The 23,325-nt window shown below is 45.5% G+C and overlaps 1 protein-coding gene across 1 annotated transcript in view; it reads left to right on the top strand.

The window, feature by feature from the left end:
• The window catches only part of TSPAN18 (tetraspanin 18), a 126,885-nt gene extending 104,356 nt beyond the window's left edge, over nt 1-22,529 (top strand). Inside the window, exons 4-10 of the mRNA XM_082316629.1 lie at nt 963-1,054; nt 1,836-2,030; nt 7,713-7,787; nt 13,709-13,807; nt 15,087-15,266; nt 17,811-17,894; nt 18,894-22,529. Of these exons, the coding sequence (XP_082172755.1) occupies nt 992-1,054; nt 1,836-2,030; nt 7,713-7,787; nt 13,709-13,807; nt 15,087-15,266; nt 17,811-17,894; nt 18,894-18,941 (744 nt within the window). The 5' untranslated portion in view covers nt 963-991 and the 3' untranslated portion in view covers nt 18,942-22,529. The remainder of the gene's footprint in view (nt 1-962; nt 1,055-1,835; nt 2,031-7,712; nt 7,788-13,708; nt 13,808-15,086; nt 15,267-17,810; nt 17,895-18,893) is intronic.
• The last annotated feature ends 796 nt before the right edge of the window (nt 22,530-23,325 follow it).

Here is a 23,325-nt window from a genome sequence, read left to right as displayed (position 1 = left end):
TATGTATTTATTTGTCTGTCCCTCTAGGGTACTTGGTGATATAATTGCATATTGGGAGACACAGTCACTTCATTAAACAGCAAGCAGAAACTTTCTTCCAATGTAGCCTCACCTGGTCAGGATTTATAACTGCTCTTCCAGTAGAAGTACTGTCCTAAGCAGTTTGTTGTCTAATTCAGACATGGAATTTCAAAACTGTTTAAGATTCCTTAGCATTTTTTCCTGGTCTTAAAAGCTTACCAACGTTGATCCATGGGCTCTGCCTGCAAAAGACCTGTGGAGGGTGGGGTGTGGAGCACCAGGACTTCGCTGGCACAGTAACATTTCACACTGCATGACAAGCAGGTGTTGTACCCAAGGCTGAGTAACTGTGAGAACAGCCTCCTCAAGCCCTCCCATGTCTACATGCTGCAGTCATTCCCAGTCCAGCTCCTCCAAATGTCTAGAAGCTTCCCTGAAAATGTCATCCATGTTTGTGTGGCATTCATTCTGTAGGGGAAGCTTGTATGGAGCTAACTGTCCCAAATGCTTACTTGTGAGTCTTTCAAATGGGCACAGCTTCTGACTCCTGTGTCGATATGACCTTTTTTTGGCGTGAAGTAGGCAGGTACATTCAGTACTTCTTAGACTTGACAGGCTTTAGGGACTGGGAAAAAAATATCTTCATGTGCAGAGGAATATTTTTGTCCCCAGCATCTCACTTTGCAAGCAAAGCTAGAGCTTTCCTCTCCTGCAGCCTTCCTCTTCACATCTGCGTTCGCCTTTAGACCTGGAAGAATGCAAAGAGACTTAGCAGTGATTATTCTCTCTTATTAGCCTGTGCTATGTTGCCTTGTTCAGGTAAGGAATGAGCTCTTCTGTATAACGAACTCCACAGGATCTTGGGGGAAATACAAATGGAGATAGGATTGTGTCACTCCGACAAAAAATGAGTGTGCTAAGGAAGTGCTGGTGTTTTGCAGGAAGAATTGGATCAAGCAGCCTGAAGACCATGGAGGGAGACTGTCTGAGCTGCATGAAGTACCTGATGTTTCTTTTCAATTTCTTTATATTTGTAAGTATTTAGAATCCATTTTCTTTCCTGAATCCTTCTGTTTCCAGCAGCCTGATGCTCCCCAGCAGGATAGGTTGTAATTTGGTAAAGTTGCCACGGTACAGAATATCCCCTCAGCTTTGCACTAGCAGTCACTGAGGGTTTTGCAGCATCCAAAGATGCTCAGATATTCAGCAAGCCAGCACAGTGGTCACTGTTGTCTGAGTTATTCCTGACCTTGGCAAGGGACACCAGAGGGAAAGCTGTAACTAGTGGTGTACATGGTCTATCTTTGAATGGCAGAAGAAATTGTTTGGTAGTCCTGGGTGCCCTGCTGAGGTTTTCACTGGTAAACACGGTCATTTTCTGACCACCTATCGAGTCATTCTTGGTGACCGCGTTGCTCTTGTCTTTGACAGGAATGGTGGGAGCGCCCAGGCACCCTGGCTTCTGTGGCAGGGATGGTTCACGTGTGCCCCTTCACTGTGGGCCTGTGCCCCTACAGATGTGGCAGCAGCATGAGACTCAGTCTTTCAGCATTAGGGAGGGGTTAAACAGTTGGTAGAGTGACGTGTCAAGGAAGAAAGGTGCTTTTGCTGCAAATGGTTCATTTAGTGAGCAAGAGATGCTAAGAGTAACATGTCAGCAGTCACCTGCTCAGCAGAGAATATATGCCATGGAAAACCAGAAATTCTCCAAATGAACATCTTTGATCAAAAGATAGCAATGAATCCAGTTTTTCTGCAGCAGTTGTTTTATGTTGACCTGTCTCCCTCTCTCTCCTCTCCTTGTGCTGTGACAGCTGGGAGGAGCGTGCCTGCTGGGAGTTGGGATCTGGGTCATTGTGGATCCCACAGGTTTTCGAGAGATAGTGGCTGCCAACCCTCTGCTCTTCACGGGAGCGTACATCATGCTGGCTATGGGAGCGATGCTCTTTCTGCTGGGTTTCCTCGGCTGCTGCGGTGCCATCCGTGAGAACAAATGCCTCCTGCTTTTTGTAAGTGTCCTTGCATTTTCTGTTGGCCTTTTGGTGCTTCCCAAGAATGGGGGTGACTGGATAGATGATGCTGTGATAAGTGCACGAATGGGTGTCTGTTATTGTAGCCATTATTCCCTTAGGTAATAAATAGGCTTAGGGTACTTTTACACACAGCTAGAAATACAGAGAATTTGCTTTTTCCCTATACCAGCTGGGAGCCCAGTGGGTATGGAGTCTGGGAGTGTATTTTGACCTTGGTAGGCTTTATTTCAAAATGGTCCTATTTGGTTGTTTGGGGTTTTTTAATTTTTATAAAGTGACCAAAAATGACTCCGTCTTGGCCACCCAAAACCCACTGCTCCACTTGTGGATTCATTCCTCAGTGGTTCACGACAAAGCAGAGGAAACATGTAGAGCAAAGCATCTGTGTAATGGAGCCGCCCACGTCAACAGAAATGCCCAGCTCAGAACTGCACGGTGGCCTATCATTGCAGCTCTCAATAGCTGGTCTCTCCCCTATGCAGCCTACTCTGCTCCTAAAATGAACAGATTTGTTATCTTCGGGCAAATTTTCCCCTGAATGGTAGGGTTAAATTTCATCCCACGTGTTCATCAAGTACTATTTACAAAAAGCTAGCCTCTAAAATAAGTCGCTTTGGACCTCCGCCGTAAGTCCTGATACTGCAGGGTTTCCAGCCATTATCTCTTACTGGAAGGCATTACCAGTTATGTATTGAGAGACAAAAATCATTAGTTTTATTTTTCATTTTTGTCAAACGTGACGTTTTGTTTCTCCCTCTGGGTCTGTTGGGGCTTTTTTTGGGAAGGGGGGGGGGGGGGGGGGAGGGAGGTGTTTTTTGGTTTTTTTTTTTCAAAATCTTAATATTAGGGTGGTTTGTTATGATTGTATCTTGCACAACTGCTTCATGGTGCAAAAGAGGCTTGTCTCTAACATTAAACAGGACAGGAAAGTCCTCTTCATGAATGCAAAACCATTTTTTCCTAGAGATGAGCATGGCTTCACTGAGATAAATTCTCTCTGGCACTTGGCTCAACCACCCCTTGAATTCATAACCTGCAAATGAGAGCCCTTTTCTGGAAGCCATTGTGGGTATGATTTCTAGTGACTCATCTCAGAATTAAATCAGAAAACCGAATGTATCACCTGTGAAGTCGTGGAGATCTGCCTAGAAGAACTGAATAAAATGCAAAGGATCAGGCCCAATGAGCCTCAGGTTACTTCAAAGCCTGTCCCTGTCAGGTTAAGAAACTAAAAGTTATGTTCGATGAGAAGTATTGATTGTAAGTGAATGGGAGAGTAATATTTACAGTTTGGACCATGTCCACGGCATACAGATTGGGGACCTGGCTGGAGGAAGGTGCTCTCTGTGCCGTGCTCTTTCCTGATTTAACATCACAGAGTTACATCACGGTTTGAATGTTCCTCCTGGTGTTTTAGTTATACTCCAGAGCACTCAATTTTGTGGTTATTACTTTTCTGACTCTTAGAGATAGTTCTGAGCCCTGCTGCTTTATTTATTTACTTTTATTATTATTTTATTTTGTACTTGGAATGTGAGAAATATATGGACTGGAAGTAATGCCCTAAACTAGGAGAAACTCTAAAAGTAATTACTGGATGAGGAATTAGTGTTTCACTTTGATCAGGTCTCCAGGGCTTCTGGTATCAAAGTCAACTCTGTTAAACAACCTGCCATCTCATGTCCAACAGCAGTGAAGCACTTGGACAAGGATCTGTGCTGATACCAAGTGAGAAGAGATATGTTGCTAATTTCTGCTTTTTTGGGGGCCACATCAGCTGATGTTAAAATGCATAAAACATCTGTGAAACCAGAAGTCTGACGGAAGTAACCTTGAGGTGCTGAAAAGGCAAACCATTCATGAACGTATGCCAGAGAGACTGGGAACACCTTGCAAAACAGAGAGCGTTAGGCTTCGGGGGGGGTGGTACTTGGGGAGAAGTTGCTAGATCAAATCAAGTCCACTTACAAAGTTGTTAAAGAATTGATGAGCCAGAGAGCTGCTTGAGTGAGATTTCACAGTGATGCATAATGTATATCTGAAACTTTTAGTCCAATTGTAAACAGAAGATAGAAGGGACAAGAGAGATGCACAAATGCATGTTCTCTAGGTTCTGGCTTCTGTGTTTGCAAGGACTTTTATTTTTCATTAAGCTGCTTGTCTTTTAGTAAAAAAACATCACTGTGGAACCTAACATGTTGCATTAAGCACAAGGCTGTGAAATGTTTCTAGATTTTCCAGCATTTGGACTTGGCTCACAAAAAGCAACAAACGTTGGCCTGCAAATCAGACATTGAATAACTTCTGGATTGTCCTAAAGACCCTCTGACTGCAAAAGAACACCATAAAAATCAGAATCCAAAGCATGTATGGTGAGCATGCAAACATTGCACCACAGGACTGAATTCAGCTTTGCAACAAGAACAGCCTGTGTTAGCTTCATTTGGCTTAGTTTTGAGTGCAGATGCCCTATTTTGCACTCTTGTAAAATGGATGCAATAGCCCCTGATACTTTTCAGCATGAAAATGTGGGTCCTTTGGGTTAAAGGCAGTTGCTGCTCTTTCTGGAACAGCGTTGCTGAAACTGGAACAGTAGATGAGTTGTCAAAAAAAACCATGAAACATTGATTTGTGGAAACTTCTGATAAACCTGTAACCATCACCAGGAACTGAGGCAGGGTTTTTGACCAATATGCGAGACGCCACTCCTCAGGATGTTCACCTTGGATGTGGAGGGTACCCGTGTTCAAGTGTTGGGTCTCAAGCATGAATTTGAATGTGAGGCTGCTGTTTCCCATGTATTAACCAGTTGGCTGTTTAGTGCTCTCATATATCAGTAATCAATTTAATTTTGTGAGGCAAAACATAATAAGCAGATTTTGACTCTCCTTAAAATGCGGAATGAGAGCAAGTTCTGAAACACTAATGATCCATCTTCTTTTTCTCATCAGCCCTAATGGCTGCTCCTGTTTTTTCTACAGTAACTGTTACAAATCTGTAATGCAGACTGCACAATGTAAGTGTAAATCAGTTTGGGAATGATAATGAAGCTTATCAGAGATAATCTGGGAATGGCTGCTTCCACTTCTGCACAGACCTGTGCTGGAGCTTGGGTGAACATGTGTCTCCCAGTAATCAGTAAATGAAATGCAATTAGCAGGGTGATGGGATTAATCACTTGATCACCACCTTAGACCTCTTAGTGACTATGCTGAGATCCCTTGATGGATGATGATGTGAATTTGCAAAGCGTCGTTCTTTCTCATCACTTGTTCTTTGCCCTCCTGTGGTGAAATTGAAAACAAAACAGCCTCTGAGCAGGAAAAAAAGAAGCCACACAGAAAACTCCAGCAGTAAGAATAAATTATAGAGTTAACTAGTTCAGCAAAATCAAGCAACAGCATTCTGTTAGCATCTGAAGTCCCTGCTCACCTGACTCTTCTCGTTTTGTCATTTGAGCCCAGGCTCCTTCTCTTTTGTTTCCACTGCAGAAGCAGGAAGACAAATGGGACAGGGTGGTGCGTGCACTTTTCCAGTGGGGAAAAATCGCTTACAGCTCTGGTAATTGACAACAAAACAACATTTTGTCCATTCCAAGCAGGTAGTTTGAATTCTCTCTCAATTACTGAAATGCACGGTGCACAGCATTTCAGACACTGTTTATAAATCGTTGCTTGGGTATCACAATAGTACTTCTGGCCCCATCTGCTTGCCTTCTGTTTCAGAAAGACCTTCAATAACCTTCTCACACAAAAAAAAACATCCAGACTTCTCTTGTGTTTATTTCTACTTGTTGCTTCAACCACCTTCGTTGGTAACATGCACCACGTGTTTATTACTCTCCATGTGATGTGGTCTTACTGGGTTCTCCGTTCACTCCTGTTTTTCTTATATGGTGCCAACATCTGAGTTCATTTCTAAACATTCACTCAGTTTTGTAAAATCATCTTTGAGTCTGTGGGCTAATTCTTGGGATCCTTGAATTTTAGAAGGGCTGACTCTCAAATGATGGTTTCTCTTTATGGCTATAAGAATATAAAAAATGTCCATCTAATTCAGACTTATGGTTCCTCAAGCCCCTTATTTTGTCTCCAAGAATGGAAATAAATGTGAATTCCGGAGAGGGTGTGAGCCTAGCCACTTTCTGCTCTGTTCCCATAGGAGTTCCTCAGCACCAACATTTGTTCTTTTAAGGATGTTAGAGGGCACATCCCTGCCTGTTCCCTTGACTGTTTGTTATGGACTGAAGCAGCATCAAACTAGCATGAGGCATCAACGTAGCTGAGAATTGGTCCCAGAGACAGGCTGAGCCCTGAGCAATTTGATGTCAGTGAGTGCTTTCCTGCCCTGGGAGATGTGTTCCCTTCAACACTCTTTTCCTCTCTATTCGAGTTTTACCTCTAGCTGTGTACTAGTTTTCTGTGCCGCCTCTGGGCAGGAGGGTCTGAGGTGGGAGCCTGCAGGAGTCCCAGTGCTTGTCCCAGGCACAAAACGCTCCACAGTGCCTGAGGGCTCTGGGTAGACAAGGTCCCAGGGACAGCACCCTCGCAGCAACACATCAGTCTCTCTGGGGATGAGACCTCTTACATGCATCTGATTTACTTCTGTAGGGTGGGTGGTGAAGGCATGGTGAATCGCTCAGGCTTTGTAACATCGCAGAAACAAGATACCTTTAGTGAGGCTGAAGACCAGACTTTTAGACTGAAGCAGCAGAAAGTTGCAAGGGCAACAGGATGAAAACACAGTTCCAGCTTAAATTGAACAACCATGTGCCTCTCTGTTTACTTTCGTTTCTCTTCCCTAGAATTATGATGACATAAGTGTAATGGTTTTACTTCAAACTGGTTGCCTGTTTCTCTTTTGCTACCACTCAATCTGCTGGCTGTTGGTTTCTGTCAAGTCTGCAGTGTGCCCTTAATTTAAGGACATGAATATGCACACTTTGGATACTATACAAGACATGAATGATACTTGCATAATCAAACTAAATTTATGATGGTGTGATATCAACTTTCTGTAGGGATTCTGCATGGCTAATACTTAACTCAGTCCAACTCCATTGTGTGGAGAGGGATATTAACCAAGGCTAATTTTGTCCTGAAATGCAGAACACTCTGAAAAGAGTCCATTTTTGGTCATAGGTGTAAATATTCCCACTCCCTCCTTCCATACAACATGAGCCATGATCATATTACAGTAAAATCGTTTACGTTGTTTATGTTGTGATGAGGGGTGCGTGTGCATATGTAGGTGTATTACATGTGATGCATACATCACATATGTCAGGACAGTTTAACCCTGTACGAGCATCTACACAATTGTATAACTTTTTCCGTCAAAGTAGGCTTTACTGTGTTAACGTGGTGCAGATTTATCAGGGGATGCTGCGGGTCCTGTAGCCTTATTCCTGTTTACCCATTAGAACCAGACAAAAGCATCGCAAGCTCCCATGTCCTGTGATGTGGTCAGAGAGGGGCTCTGCCTGTTCCAGGTTACTGTCTCATAGGTTTTTTTAAATTGTCAGGGGAAAAAAAGGTTCCTCAGGGTTTTTTTTTTTCCATCTCTTTGGTGACTAGCAAAACCACATGTTCCTACTACCTATTGCACGCACCTAATGGTATGTCTGTGGTTTTTTTTTTTTCATCTTCTCTCTTCCAGTTCTTCATGTTTATTTTGTTAATCTTCCTGGCGGAGCTTTCAGCTGCAATCCTGGCTTTTATCTTCAGAGAAAATGTAAGTATCCGATGGTGGGCAAACTCTGAACCCCAGTGGGATTGTACCCAGCTAGAGCATGGTGTTAGATGGTGGTTGATTCCTTTGTAGAGTGACTGTTTGTTTCAAATACCGACAAACCTGCTTCATTACTGCCCTCAGTCTGTAGAACTGCCAGCAAGGCAGTGAATGCTAACTAACCTGGCATGAACAGGGTGGATGGTTTATGTACACAGGAGATGTACACTGGGGGACTACTTAAATCCTGAAGTTTTTAGAGTCTTCCTGATTCTTTTGCAGCCAAAACAGCTGCACATTCCATCAGAGAGGTTTTATAATAAAGTCACACTAAGGTTAAAAGCAAGTCTTTTCTTTTTTCAATATAGCATGTGTTTGATATTAATATTAGTAGTGAAACCTCCTGTTTTCCCAACAGAGCCAATTCTTGCTCTGCGGTGCAAGAACTCTCTTGTGCATCTTCTAATCATATTCCTCCTTGAATTTTCATGTTCTGGTGCTCACCACGTTCCTCTCAATGCTGCTTGTAAGATATCCTTCCTGACCTGCCCTGAGGAAGTCTCCCCATGTCCCGTTTTGAGTCCCATCAATGGATCCCTTGCCCATCACCTTGCTTACAAGTTTCTGGTCCTTCTCTCCACAGCTTCGTATGATGTAGCATTTCTCTACTGTGCTGCTATGCATATTATTGTACGGCCATCATCCCTCCCCTACACTAGTAGTAAGGTTTTACTACACTAGTAGTAAGCACGGTCTCATTTGTTTATCTAACCAGAAGAGATTTGTCCATTTTTTTCATGTTCCCACATGTGCAAAGAAGAATCTCACTGAACTAGGTCTATGCTTCTCAAGTCAGCCCATCTTTGAAATATGACTCTGAGTGACAGCTGTGAAAAAACATTAGCCAGTAGAAGTGGTCACTAGTGACTATTAGTATTTATTTAGTTTATTTGGCCTCTGCCAGTAGTAGGAGAACATACAGCACGTTCCCTGTACTGAACGTGACAGAAATGAGGCATGAGCATAGAAAGACCGTATATAATGATGATTTTCTTGAGCCATGACATACTTTTGATTTTATTCATATAAAAAGTTTTTGATAAGCAAAGAATCAAGACTTGGGAAGCTCAGAGCAAGACAGTGTGGTGTTTGTGCAGTAGGATGGTCTTGGGGGGAGGCAGTGAGAGGATTTTTTTTTTGCCTTTATAAGCTGGTGGTCTTTTGTCTTTGCCTCAGATCTGAAGGCAGTGGGGAAGGGACGGCAGTCTGTACACAGACTGGGTGCCCCAGTCCAGCTTAGGCTTCAAGACTGTGCCCTCATGGGAACAGCTACTGCTCCATAAATAGGTTGCAGCATGGGGGGTCTGGTGTGTTCTGGTCATTACAGCTCTGCTGTTAGGAGTTTTTAGAGAATTCCTTTGGTTCAGCACAAGCAGCAGACCGCACACGTAGAAACTGCCCTGCAGACCCAGGTACAGGCTTCATGACAGAGAGAGAATGCGGTCCCTGGTGAGCAGGGGCTGGGTGAGCAGCCGGCAGCTGGCGGCTCCCACTTCCCACCTTCCCTGTGGGAAACTGGTAAAAGGTACAAGAAACTAGCCAGGCTCACTGCGAGTCCTGCGTGCGGGGTGACTGCAGGGCTGGCTGTGTCCTCGTCCCTCAGTCATGAGGAGCCTGCTTACATCTGGCTTCTGGGCAAGGCATTGGTACCTTCCACTCCCATGGAAGCTGTGGGACACGTGAGGGTATGTTACCTTGCAAGATAAGGTCACAGTGGTTATTCTAGACTTCTGTGGCATCTGGCGGTGTTTTGTGAGATAAAACTTGAAGGGGAACAAACTTCTGTCTTTCTTGTGCTTGTCTCCTTGTTTGTGTCACCAGCTTCCCACTCTGTCAGAATGACTGACAGGAAGGGCTTAAATGGGAAGGAATGAAGAACGTCAGATCCCAACATAGCTGGAGATGGCTCTGTGCAGAAGTTACACTCAGTCTGCAAATTCTTGTGGTTTGTTCTCAGGTTTCTTCTGAAAAAAAAAAAAAAAACAACCTTGTTTTGCTGTTGCTATATATTTTGGTGGTAGCTCCTCTGGCTTGGTGACTATTTGTGGCTAATTTTGCTGTCATCTTTGGGTTAGGGTGAGGCTAGATGGCTGGACAGAATGTCCGTGGGGACAGAGGTGGTCTTTCAGTGACCCCGTGTTGGGAAGAATTCTTCACAGTAGCAATTTAAGGTCAGGTTCAGATGTGCTTTTCTCTTCCCTGCGAAGTGAGTTACTTTCAAGGCATGTGGTGGTAAATGCACATTTAGGCAACCTAAATTTCTTGGAAGCTTACCAAGTGGGTTCCTGTGATGATCATTGCACCAGTCCATATGGCTGTGGCCTCACTGGGTGAATAAAATGAGACAAAAGAGAAAGATACGTCTTATCTGTTCGCTTTCCAGATAATGTTCAGTGCAGCTTTCTCTTGTATAGTGTTTTACATCCAAACTAGCTCCCAAACACTCAACAAAGTTAAATTATTAATAGCTGAGGGAGTGAAAGAAATTAAGAGACAAAAATAAGGGAGAAAAGAGATGTTTTCTGCTGAGATTTGACATGAGAGGAAGAGTCAGTGAAGCAGAGTGTGGTGGTGGGGTTAGTGAAAGTGGTATTAGCGATGGTGAGCTACTGCAAGTCCAGTTGCTCTCCCAAAGAACTGTTTAAAAGCAGTCTCTGAAGAGGAAGACTGTTGTTAATCAGCTATGGGAGTACCAGAGTTTCTCTTCCTTCATAAAGGAGGTTTTGGAGGTTGGAGAACACTTCTTCATCTAGAAGATGCACCATAAAATAACATCTTCCATGACTAGAGAGAGGCTGTGAAAGAGCAATTTGACTTATGTACAGGAATTACTCTTTATATGCCGTTCAGAGATCTGGATTGGAAAAACCCTGGACGGATATTTGACTCTTTTTCTTAGTGAATTGTCTTAGCAAGCAAGAAAGCAGGAACAGGTGAGTCCAGCGGCAGGGCTCTGGACAGAGTCAGGATGTTTGGATTTTTAGCCCCAGTTCTGACACTTAACAGACAAGTCACTTTGGTTCCCGATACCTCTGTTTCCTCAGGCATAAGGCAAAAACTAAAGAACATGAACAGTCCAGTTGAGCAGCTGGAGGTCTCTTGGATGGAAGGCACTGTGAAAGTGAGAAGTGCAGCACTGGTGACTGTACCTACAGTACAAGCACTGTTACTGCATCAGAAACGTTAGGATGCTCCAGGCAGATGCAGATGGACAGGAGTATGTCCTGTTTTCCAAGCAAGCACCATGAAGCCAGCTTCTTGCTCAGCATTCAGTGTTCTTGAACACAGCACTGCATGAGAAGGCTGTGACCCTCCTGGCCAGTGCTGGCACACCTGTGTTATGCAGAAATGCCCTCTTTTTCATAAATCCCCTTCATCTGGCTGCAGTAGTCCCAGCCAAGCTATTTTTTTGAACCAGTATGACAAAGCAGTCCCACTTCATTCACTGGCATGTAAATATATGCATGCATGTGCTTCTTCTGTATCAGAGACATTCCCCCCAAGAACAGCTAGAAAAAACCACAGCTGAACGTCTCTTTATTGTTCATGGCTGTGGCTGATGTAACTGTGTTGTCAGAAGTGTGTGAGAAGATGTAGTTTTATTAGTAGGTCCTTTGCTCCCTTCTTGCCATAGGACTCCAGTGTGCCCAGACCTCATCAGTGCCATTACTAGCTTCAGCGAGAGGGGGGCCGTGGGCATGTGAGTAGGACTGTCTTGCTGACTTTTATCCTCCTTTGTCAGCAATTTTTTAAAAGAAGAAAGATGCTTCTGCTGAGCAATTTTTTTTTTTTTTTTTTTTTACATTTTTCTGAACTTCAGATGCTTAGGACAAGCAGTTTAAGAGCAACAAAATGGAATCAGTTATTTTCCTGGCAAACTTACCCTTCCAGCACTAGGCTTTGTTTTAGGCCAAGTCTCGTAAAAATCTCACACAAACTCTGAACAATTTCCTCTGGGGTTGCTGCTGTCAAAATAAAGGTTTCACTTTATATTTAAATGACTCTCTTGTTTTAGACCCCGCCAAAGGCAGTCAGCTGGGATTATTACCAACAGTAATATCAGTTTCAAAGTCCGCGCTTCAGAAACAGACAAGCATCAAAAAAATGTGCTGTCTCTGCAGGGTAGGATGCTGCATGGATAAAGTACACAGAGAAAGGGAAGGAAAGGAGAACACTGAGGACATGTTTCAGCATCTAACCTGACCTTCCCTCAGTGCACCAAATTCCCAAAGGAAAACAGCAGTCCTCTCTGATCCTCCAGTATTTTAATATTCAGAAGCAAAAAATGAGTTAATCTCTGTCTCATAAAAGTGATTTAGGAACTTGGCAGCATATCTCATTAAAAGGTAGTGAGATTGAGCTACTTACATCATTCAAGTCTTTGTGACAAAGTTTTAGCCAGTATTGATTTAGTCATTAAATTTGACCTTAGTTTGTATTTGTAAAAGAGAAGTCAATATTAAGTGGTATTTGGGGTCTAAAAAGAGTCACCACAGCCTTCTCTTTTTTTTCCTTAAATTTTGTTAGAGAATTACAAAGGAAACAAACAAATTTGTGCTCGTGCTTTTGTGCCCACACATACATCTCATACATATGTATGTGTATGTGCGATATTTCACGTTGCATATCAAGAACCTGAAACCAACTTCTAGCTTTATATGTTACTGCATCTGCAGTGCTGTATGAACAACAGAAAAAAAAAAAAGCGGGTCTTTTTCAGGCAGCTTAATTTCAGATCCTGCAAATATGCAATACTAGAGCAGTGCTGTATCCAGCTGAGTCTAACCCCTTTCACTGAGGCTTTGTAGTGGCAGAGAGATTTTGCCTATGTGGGTCACAAATCACAAGGTATTTTAGAGAAGGGACCACACAAGTCAAGACCTATTGGGAACCTGAAAAGGGCATTCCTTGATGTTTTCATCCTGAAGTGACAGAAAGGCAGAATGATTGAACTGGTGTATTCGGTTTAAGACGACTTTTAAGTTTGTATATTTACTAGTCCTCCAGAGAGTGATCCTAAGTAAATGTAATTTCAAGGTGTCTAACTTTTTGAAGGAGACTCTGAGCAGAAATGTTGGTTCATTTTTTTTATTTTACTGGAAACGTAAACAGGAGTAAATGAAATTCCATTAGTTTTTATTGTTGACCTTAGGAAAAATTGTTTAAACTGTCTAAATACTGGAAATATAAAGAGGATTTTTTTCTTCGTGTGTGGGTCAGTTTAGATAATCTAAAGCATTGTCACGGAAATGGTCTTTTTTTCTGATTTGTAAGTTGACTTGAACATTTCGTATTCATTGCGTGTTTTTTTACTTCCTTTTCATTCCCAGAAAGTTTGGTATTAGAGCTTGATTCTGCTTTCTCACACATGGAAGTAAATTCAGAGCATTAGTCATTAACAGAAAGGTAACTGGTTTAAAATGAAAAGTGAGGGGAAAATCATGCTTAGATTACAGACCTCATGAAGCATTGTAAGTTAAGCTACTATCTGGGTGTGGATTTGAAGATATTTCTAAAATCTGTTTTGGTCCTGTTTCAACTTATGAAACACTTTCTAATACCTCTGAATATTTAAAAAAACAACCAACCTTTAAATGCAAACATTAGCTTCCAGGTGTAGATATAGTTCAGTCCCTGATTTTTAAGGAGCAACAGTTATACTGAACAAGTACCATTCACCCTGGATATAGTTACGGTTCAACCAGTGGCTTTCCCCATGTTTCTCCTCTGAGGTTTGCAAAAATAAGAACAAAACCAAAACAACCAAACAACCCCCAGCATTCACAAAAAGAGAGCTTTGGGAATTGCTTGAGAAAGAGGCGTTGGCAGTAACCTTTGCATTTCCACCTGTCTGTGCATTTCAGCTGACCAGAGAGTTTTTCACCAAGGAGCTGAAGAAGCATTACCTGAGGAACAACGACACGGATGTCTTCTCTTCCACCTGGAACTCTGTTATGATCACAGTAAGTCACGCCGTGCCAGTCCCATGCTGCCCATGGTCAGCGGCCATCAATACAGTGCTCCGCCTGCACTCTCAGCTCGCCTGGCGTCAGCCTGCTTTAACCATCCTGTCGCATCAAGCATAGCACCAGGCTTTGCGGTGGCGGTGGGAGGGAGATGAGAATTCGTCTGGCAGCCAGTCCTTCTCAAAGCAAGCTGCCATCGGTCCTGGTGACTGCGTCAGCCTTTGTGGTTTGCCAAAGCCTGAGGTGTTTGACCTGACTCGGTACCCACAGCTTTCAAACAGTGGGCACAGAAAACCGTGGTGCTGTCTGCGACTGTATATCGCTGCATTTACCTTGGCCCTTTCACCTTGCAGGCTACTTCAAAACTGTTCCCAGCCAACAGCAGCCAAAACTGGTGCTAACAGATGGCTTTTTGTTTGCTCCTGTGAAATGAGTTGGTTAGTGGCAGATTAGGCAGGAGTATGCCTAATGATATATTTTCAGTATAGAAATATTAGCCATCAAAATTGACTTTGTTATTACAGTCCTAATCAGGCAGGTTACAGATTGACTGTGTCATTGGAATTGGAGTTGTTCTTACCTACTACAAGAAGTTCTGTGTGTGTGTGTGTACACATGTGAACTAAGTGCTCACTACAGCCCACAGCGGTGTATCTCTTCGGGAGGGAGGAGTAGGATGTTGGGCTCTGCAGATGAAAAGTCAATTTTAGTCTTAAAAGAAAAAGATGACTGCTGTCCTTCATGCTGATTCAGGACTTTAATAAAGATATTTCCTTTTGCTGACTGAAAGGAGACAGAGTCAGAGTATGACTTGAATCCTTAAAAAGGACCTGACTTGAATCCTAAAAAGGGACCTTACTTGAATCACCTAGCAGTGCCTTTGAACAGCAGCAATCCTGGCCATTAGCTATGGGGAGAACAGGCGGTTGGGAGCCCGGATTGTACTGCTGGCTCCCTTACAGACTTGCTGGGTGATCTCAAGCAAGTCATTCTGGATGTGCTCCAAAGCCCTGTGTAGTTTGTGGCAATATTCCCAGTGGTACCTTAGAGTCTACGGTATGACATGGGAACAGTGGGACTTTATAAAAAGGCTTTGATGAAACAGAAGCTCCAAGGTACAAGCACAACCCACTTCTTTGGAAACAGCAGTTGTTTTGTCTGTGCTTTGACTAAAGCTTTGATCCCTACAAGAATAGGTCTTTGGTAGATTTCTCATATCTGCTTTCAGGGCAAAGTGTCAGTTCTGTCTTCCTTTCTTCTCTGTGCCTCTCCCTAGTTTGCCTGCTGTGGAGTGAATGGACCAGAAGATTTTGAATCTATCCCTCATCTTCCGTACTCCTCTTTGGAAAAGGCGACACCAGAGGCTTGTTGCCAGCGAGAGCTCCAGAGCCGGGAAGGGATGTTTGTCAACAAGGAAGCCTGCCTCAACGGCGTCGAGAGGTTTCAGAACCGACAGGTAAGGGAAGCCAAACGCCAGGAAAAGGAGTTTCACAGCGGGCAGAGCGATGGCTGGGGTGGTCACGGGCAGCTAGTGAAGCTGGCAGGTCATGCCATTCTGAGTGTAGTTCACATCCTAATTACACTTCTGCTGACAGCTTTTGAAGTCATGGCATATGTCTGATTTTGAAAATCCCCTTACATTGTGTGCACTGCTAAGTCTGTGTTGTGCTGTATCAGCAGAAATATGAAGATTTTCGCAAGGGACTGAGAGGTGAGGTGGAAATTTACATCAAGTTTTATTGTGTTTCTGAAGGTTAGTACTATCTCTGAGAAGTTAATTAGCAAACCAGCACAGGTCAGCGAGGATGGGATGGAGTTGGCTCTTACTGGCTGTGGTAGTGGCTCCAGTTTAGTTCACAAAGACTCTTCATCAGCAACATATGCAACCAGATTGGTGGTTAAACAGCCACAGGAAACCATGTCTGCTTTCCAAGGAAGAGAAGTATTGGAAAGATGGATTTCTCTGCTCTTTTACTCTTTACAGTAGAAAAAGGGCATTTCTTTTGCCAGGCCTCTGGACTTGGCAATTTTTCCCAATACTAAACTGGAACAAGACAGTTCAGCATAATGTCATTGACACTGATAGTGTAGTCATGTTTCCTTACATTGTCACCAAGATGTGAAGTATAAGAAACTTTCTAGCAAAGTTCCTGACTGTGTTCACCTCAGCATTAATAAGCCAACTGAGCTGTGTACTGACTGTATGTACAAGCCTCCTTTTCTCTCCAGACTAAGCAGTGGTCCTCTTTTCAGCACTTGATAGCAGATTGCGAAAGAGAGTAAAGGAGCTTGGAAACGGCGTGTGAGCTGTTCCTTGCCTGGCAGCTGGAAATGGTTGGCAAAGGCACTCTGGGAGAGAGATCATAGCAGACAGCACTGTAGCGCTTCTGCCAGGTCTGATTGCCGTGAATAGATGGGAAAGAGAGAGAGGAGAGAGATGACAAACAGCAGGGAGGGAAAGAGAAATGCATTTTGAGAAAGAGGATTAAAGCAGATAACAGATTTAGCTTTCCCTAAGTGGTGATGCTGAGGCCTACCACTTCTACAGAAAGGGAAGGTTTCCTGTGAGCCCTTGTCACCACAGAGTGTTGGTGGCAGAAGCAGCGTGCACAGCAAGTGTCATCAAGCATAGTCAGGCACTTCTGTAAAATGGGAGAGACGCTCCCAAGCAACTGATGGCTGAATTCAGGCATTCCTGGAGCAAAGTCAGGCTCTTGGGACACCATGCTGGTAGGACAGTGCTGGCCACACTTGTGCTCACCCCTGTTTGTAGCCAGATGAGTGGGGCATGCTGGAAGTTGAGTTAAGGTTGGAGTTCTGGCAGGCACCCAAACATTTCGTTGCTGGGCTGGATGCTTTTCCCTGAAAATTGGGCTGAAACGTGGCCGGAACAGAGCTGCTGCTGAGCGGTTTCATGTTGACAAGAGCATGGTTTTAACAGCTCAGTTACTGCCCCGGTGGTCTGCACTCCCTGGATCTACCTCGTGAGTGGGTCCCCTCTGCGCTCTCCCTTGCTCTCCTCTGGTTGTGTCTCACTTGCAGTGAGCAGGGTCTGGCATGGACACCAGTATGTAACTGATGTGCTGTCTTTGCAGTTCAGACATTTTCTTTTTGGGTGGAATTTAAAAATCAGGTGATTGAAACATCCCAGCAGTATGGATGGGATTAAACGTGTATGTGTGAAGTATAGGCTCAGTGGGGAGGAGAGCTATTTTTTACGTTGGACAAACTCCAATCTACTTTTCTCTTTCTGTGTGACCTATTTGCGGAAATTTGCTGGTGGGTTGGAATTTTAGGCTGGGAGAACTGTGAGGCCAGGATAAGCTGGTGATTTCCAGAAACATCCTGAAACCTTTGCAGAAGATCTACCTGCTGTTAATTGTATAAGCAATAATAAATGACATTAAAGATGATGGTGGCTATGCTGCATAAGTGGAAGGATTGCTGTAGTGCATGGCCCTGAGATCTTAATGAAATTAATTCTCCTATAGCCAAGAAGATCAGCAGGTGTCCATCCATGCTCCTTTCGGTGAAGGCACAGAGAAAAGGTCCTGGGGTGTGAAAGAGCTGCTGGCTGTGAGAGAGGATTCAAGAATCTCCTGCCTTGGCTTTAAATAAATCGTCCTTATCCCTAGCCAGCCTGGGCTGTCTGTCATCCGCCCTGAGGGTCCTTTCCTCTGTGCTTAGTCTCTGCCCTTTGCAGAGGGAGTGCCTCTCCTGCGCTGCTCCCCTCTGCCCTGCAAGAAGACACGGTTCCTCGTGGTCAGTGAGGGGTTGCAGGCATGAACCACCCCCATGCCACTACAGCAAAACCTTCCCCTCCCTGGCACTGTCCTGTGGGTCTCTGCCTCCTGTGCTGTGGAGCTGGGTGAGGGGGTGAGAGGGAGCCGTGCTTGTGGTGCCTGGATCTGAGAGCACCTCTTTTACTAATGAGCGCTGTGCTGTGAGAACAACGCAATGTGCTGCTCAGGAGTGTCTCATCACCTTTTGTCCTTCCTAGGGCTGCTACACTGTGATCCTGAACTCCTTCGAGACCTACGTGTACCTTGCAGGAGCCCTTGCCATCGGAGTGTTGGCCATTGAGGTACTTACTGTTGTGTGACTAGAAGAAAAGCAAGTGTTGGTAGATGTCCAGCAGCGAGGCAAACAGGCAGGTGCTCCCCCTTGCCGGGGAAGCTGCTCCTGCAAAGTGCGAGCAGGTTATCAACTTGTGGTTTTAATTGCCTAGAAAGAGCTGGGTGCTTGGTCCTTCGCCACAAAAGGCAAGGAAATAACGGGTGCCGCATGCCTGCGGTGCCGCAAGCCTGCAGTGCCGCCTCGTGTTGGGCCCGCCGCAGAGCTCGCACCCTGCCACGCTGGCCACGGGGGCTTCGGGGACCCACCGCCTGCCCCAGGGCCCCACACAGTCACTGCCCTCATTGTGGCAGCACCCCAGCAAGCTGACTGATCTGTCACTTGGTCAATGTGTTCAAACTGTGCCTTTGCTTTAAAAACTTCTGTTTAGAGCCTGAAACTGTACTGGCTCCAGAGCATCTCCATTATCCAGCATCAGCGTCTGGCTCTTTGGTGATGCTTCTGAGGAACAGGCTTCCACCAGACACGACATTAGCCCAGAAGTGATGTCCCTGCAGCATTGCTGGGGCAAGGCTGGGTGCTTTCCCCAGTGCTCTGTCTTGTGCAAAGGAGAAGGAGCTGGGCAGAGCCCCAGCAGCCCCCATGAAGGCCCCGTTGTGCCTGCTCTGGGCAGTGGGAATGGTGTGCAGAGCAGGGACTGCAGAGCCCGTTCCCCTGCGACACCAAGGGCGGTTTGGGAATGAAGCCAGGCTGCTGCTGTAGCCACAAACAGTTCAGGGAAGAGGGGAAGGAGGGGAGGGATTGCCTTCAGGGAAAAAAAAAATGTTTTGCCACAGCCTCCCCTGGGTGGTGGGAAGGGTCCCCCTCGCTGTGCCACTGACTGCTGGGCAGGAGGGAGTGACAGGAGTGGTCCTGGGGCCAGGGAGGGCTTTCTGATCTTCTGGAAGATGCAGCTGACTCTGGTGGTTCTCTGTTTTGTTTTTGCCCTCTTCTTCCCCCCCTTTCCCAGCTGTTTGCCATGATCTTTGCCATGTGTCTCTTTCGAGGGATCCAGTAAGAGGTGGCTTGTGAACCACCGTGTTCCCCACGTACTCAGAAGAAAGAAGGAAAGTCAGAAGAAACAAAACCTGAAGACACCCAAAAAACTTTATTTTTTTTAACAAAATGGGGTAGGGGGGATAAAAAGAAAAAAAAGAGGGTTGTAATATATGAATGACCAAAAGGATTGTACTTCAGGGGCTGGAACTTTGAGGTGATGTGCACTACACTGTACACCGGACCCTTGCCCAGAGCCACCCGCAGCAGCCGTGGAGCAGGAGCCCAGCGCAGCTGATTGCACTAGAGACTGATGGAGCCGGCGGTGGGGAGTGGGAGGATGAGCACAGCTGCCTCTACTGCAAGGCCGTGCCTACCATTCACAACTTTATAATGTTTTAGACGGCAAAGGACTGAAGAACCGCCACGCAGGGGCTGGATGAGGAAACAGGTTGGCCAAAGTCTGTGACTGTCCAGGTGGGTTTGAAACAAGTGGTGGTGGCTCATCTTGGAAGTAGGTAGTCGTTCACACGATTCCAGCTTTATTGCCCAGCCACAGAATGAAAACACACATTCTTCAGTGGAAGCTTTGCCCCTGTCGCCTGAAACTTGTCAGAGGAGTCGGCACTTCAGTGAGGCTGGCTTTTCTCTGGAGCCCGAAGCAGGGGCAGCGTGGTCTTACTTAGCAATGGGACTCAGCTAAGGCTGGCTGATGGTCAAGAGTTTGGTGCCTACTTTTCTGTTTTTACTAAGATTTACTGTTCCTTGTTGTGAAAGAGAGCAAATGGTTCCATGCTGGGAAAAATCTCCTGGGAAAAATAATGGCTCTGGTCAAGAATCATTGATACTGCTGCCTTCTGAGAAGGGAAGGAAATAGTGTTTAAATCTTGTCGGCCTTTGCCTTTCCCTTCATACTTGCAAAAACCATTTTGTGGTGCTCTGTTAGCATAAATATTTGCAGTGGATTCCTACATGCTTTCCAGTCCTAAGGGGAGTTCCAGGCACGCTGCTGGATGGAGGAGGCTGAGGTTTGTCAGCTGCTCCCATGCTGTTTGCCTGAAACATGTGCCTGTGGCATCATTTCTGCTCAGAGGATTTCCCCCGAGAACCTCCCATGGGCTCATGACGAAAGCATCAAGTCTGAATTGTTTTAGTCTGCCTGCTATTTGAGAGCGTTTCCTCCCTTGAGATAGTTTGACATTTAACTAATGTATCATCTACTTAATTATTTGGAAGCGAGCTTGAGAAAGGTGCCTGGGACTGGACCTTGGTGAGAGATTAAGATGGAACTGCTGAGGCCCCAGGCAGGCTCTAAGAGCACCCAGTGTGCAGCCAAACTGCTCCAGCCGCTGCTCCAGTGGTCGTGGTTATCGACCCAGGCAGGTCACTGGTTTCTCTCCTCTGGAAGCCTCTGTTGCCTTCGTTGTTCATCTGGTCACTCCCTGACCCCAAACTCATTGTGCTTGGAGGAGGACAGAAGGGGCTGTGGTTTCTTGTTTAGCTTAGGTCGTTTTACAGATTTTATAGGCTCAGAGCTTAAACCAGCCCCTCTGAAAGCTGTAACCACTGGCAAGGAAGGAGAGGGGGCAGAAGGCAGCAGCAAGGAGCCGAGCAGTAACCTTTGTGCCCAGGTTTGGCAGCAGCAAGTGCACTTTGCCTGGCTGTTCCCTTACACTACTGGGGCTGCGTCCCCTCAGGTCTCCCAGTGGCATGGTACAGGGAAGGAAGGAAAGCAGCAGAAAGACTGGTCCGTAATAGACAATGATCCTGGCTAAATGTCCAGGTTGGGGAATCAGGATACTGAGGAACAGGAAGGAGGCATTAGAGCTTTTCCAAGCTTCATTTGAGAACAACAATTTGCTGCTCAGCATGAGGGGGTTTGGGCAGGTAGAGCTGTAACCCCCCCCCGCCCCCTGCCCCTGTGCCGCAGTCAGCATATTCCAGCAACGGAATAGGAGGCTGGGGCTGCTGAGCGGCCTCAGATGTTGCATTAAACCTCATGGAAAGCTTTTCTGAACTATTTCCCTCTGGATCTGCTTTTAATGAGGCATTTCAGCATTAAATTCTGGTCTGTTGTTTAATGAAGGAAAACAGTTTTGCTAGCCAAAAACCGGCAGTATTGGTACCCGACAGCAGGTGCTGTGCTTAAGATAGGAAAAATCTGTTGTATCTACTAGTCTTGCAGGGAATGGGCCGAGCAGAAGGCGAGCTTATCTGTTCTGCTTCTGCCTCAGGAGCTGGTGTCAGTGACTGTTCTGGGAGAGCAATTCCCAGGGGAGGAAGAAAACCATGAGCAGAGATGGTAATTTGGCTGGAGGTGAGCGAGAAGCAGAACTGCTTCCCCCGGTCTCCTGCTTCTCCTCAGTTTATTAAGCAAAAGCCTGGCTGTCTCAGGTCAGAGCCCGAAAGGCGAATACCCTGATTTGTGCATGGTGGGTGGCTAAAGGAAAAAGAAAAAAAGAGCCTTAAAGCATTTTTCTGCCACCAGTGGCATGGGGGAAAAACTGTCAGTGCTGGGGGAACCGGACCAAAGCAGCCAGAGTGCGAAGTGATACACAGGCCTGAAGTAGGATCTCTGCAGGCTTATTTCTCTTCGGCTTTCCTAATTCTGTACTCACTGCTTTGTCTGTTTTTAGCTTTCTCACTTTCCCTCTTCCCTAATGGTTGTCCCTGTATCTCCAAAAAGATCTCTTATTTGTCTGTTATTCTGGCCTTTGCGCAGTTGTTTCTCCTCTCTTACCTTGTCTGATCCCCCATTGCTCTTTTCTGGATGAAGACTTCAGATCCTTTCTGCAGCTGGCTTGCGTGCCACTGGGAACACAGCTTGAAACCCCAGCAACAGCCAGACAGCAGGTTTTAAACAAGAACTGGAGATACCAGTAAAGATACGTGGAAGTCTGAGAGGACCTGTGGAAGTTGGTAACGGGCAAAAGGAATTTCCCCTGGGGGAATTTAGTGAGCAAGCAAGCCCAGAAAGCAGACTCCTGGTGTATGACAAAGCATGTAAATTTGTTGGTTTTGTCCCTTGGTTATGTGGCTGCCCCCTCTGTTGTACAGTAGTTTTCAGAACAGTAGGCAGGAGAAGCAACTGCATTTTTGTATTTGTTTTTAACAGCTCTGGTGAGTATTTTGGGGCCAGGGGCTCAAGCTAGATTCACTGCTTGCAGGAGAGCTCTGGGCAGGCTGGGGACCAGAGAGGGCTGCCGTGCTGCCGCCTCCTTCGCTGTAGCACTGTGACCACGGCCCAAGCACCTTGGATGGAAGTAGTAGAGAGCAGCCTGTGCCTGCGAGCCCACAGCCCCTCTCGGCACCCCTGCCTCCCCGCTGTTATTTAATGCTCAAATGACTGTCACGAATGCCTGGGAAAAGGGCTGCGTGTGAAATAATGTTTGAAATCTATTTTAAAAAAACTGTAAATGTTCTTTTTATTAGATAGTGGAGCTAATTTATCCTGTATTCCCTACTGTAATGCTTTTTTATATTGAAAGGAATTTTTTTTTTTGTAATATAAACCAGAACACAAGCCTGAAGCACTCTCTGCACGGTTTTTGTGTGCGTTTCTTAAAAAAAATGAAAAATAAAAGAAAGATATTGTGACAGTGAAGTGAAACGGCTTTAATTTTCACTATTTGCTTGGTGTTGTTAAGTACAGTCACTTTCTTACCAGAGGAGAAAGAATAAACTTGGGTACAGCAGCTAAAATGAGGTATAAACTGACGTGTCCCATTCTCCCCTGCCCACCCTCCCCGCACCCCTCCCCAAGTAAAAACCCTTGACCAGAAAGGAGAGGCCAGCTTAGGACAGACAGAGCCTCTCCTTTGTCACCAGCTCCAGTTTGCCAGATATTGGTTAGGCGTAAATAAGGCGCTGTAGGGAGTTATGTGAATGATGAGCTTTCTTCACCCTCAGAAGCGAGGGCTCTATGAACGCAAGGGTTTGGGTTCATCTCTGGCAGAGAAAGGCGGTCAGCCTTAGTCCTGGCTTGTGCCTGATCGGAGCACAGCCCTCTGGGGAACACGACTCCCCACCCTGCACAACATTATACAAATGCAGGTAAGTCATTGCAGTCTCCCTTGGGAGATGGTGTCAGTCCAAGGCCTTTCTCACAATTTAACAGATAAGGAAACTGAGGCCTGTGGAGATGGAGTTTTTCCTCAGCAGATCAGTAGCAGAGCCTGAAGTGATGCCTCAGGCTTTTGATCCCAAATTATATGCTCAACTGCCACCCACAGCTGTGATGCCAGCACTTCTGTCCTTAGCGACACAGTTCTGTACCAACGCTTCAGCATCCTCCTCCCTTTCCCCCCATTCGCAACAGAGTGAAGACAAACCAGCCACAGTTGGTTTCTGGCTGGGCTCCATCCTCAAGCCACCCTGAGAAACTCCCTCCTAGACCTCACCTGCTA

This window comes from Platalea leucorodia (assembly GCF_965183815.1).
Source record: "Platalea leucorodia genome assembly, chromosome: 7".
Lineage (NCBI taxonomy): Eukaryota > Metazoa > Chordata > Aves > Pelecaniformes > Threskiornithidae > Platalea > Platalea leucorodia.
This window is presented reverse-complemented; position numbering and strand designations above follow the sequence as displayed.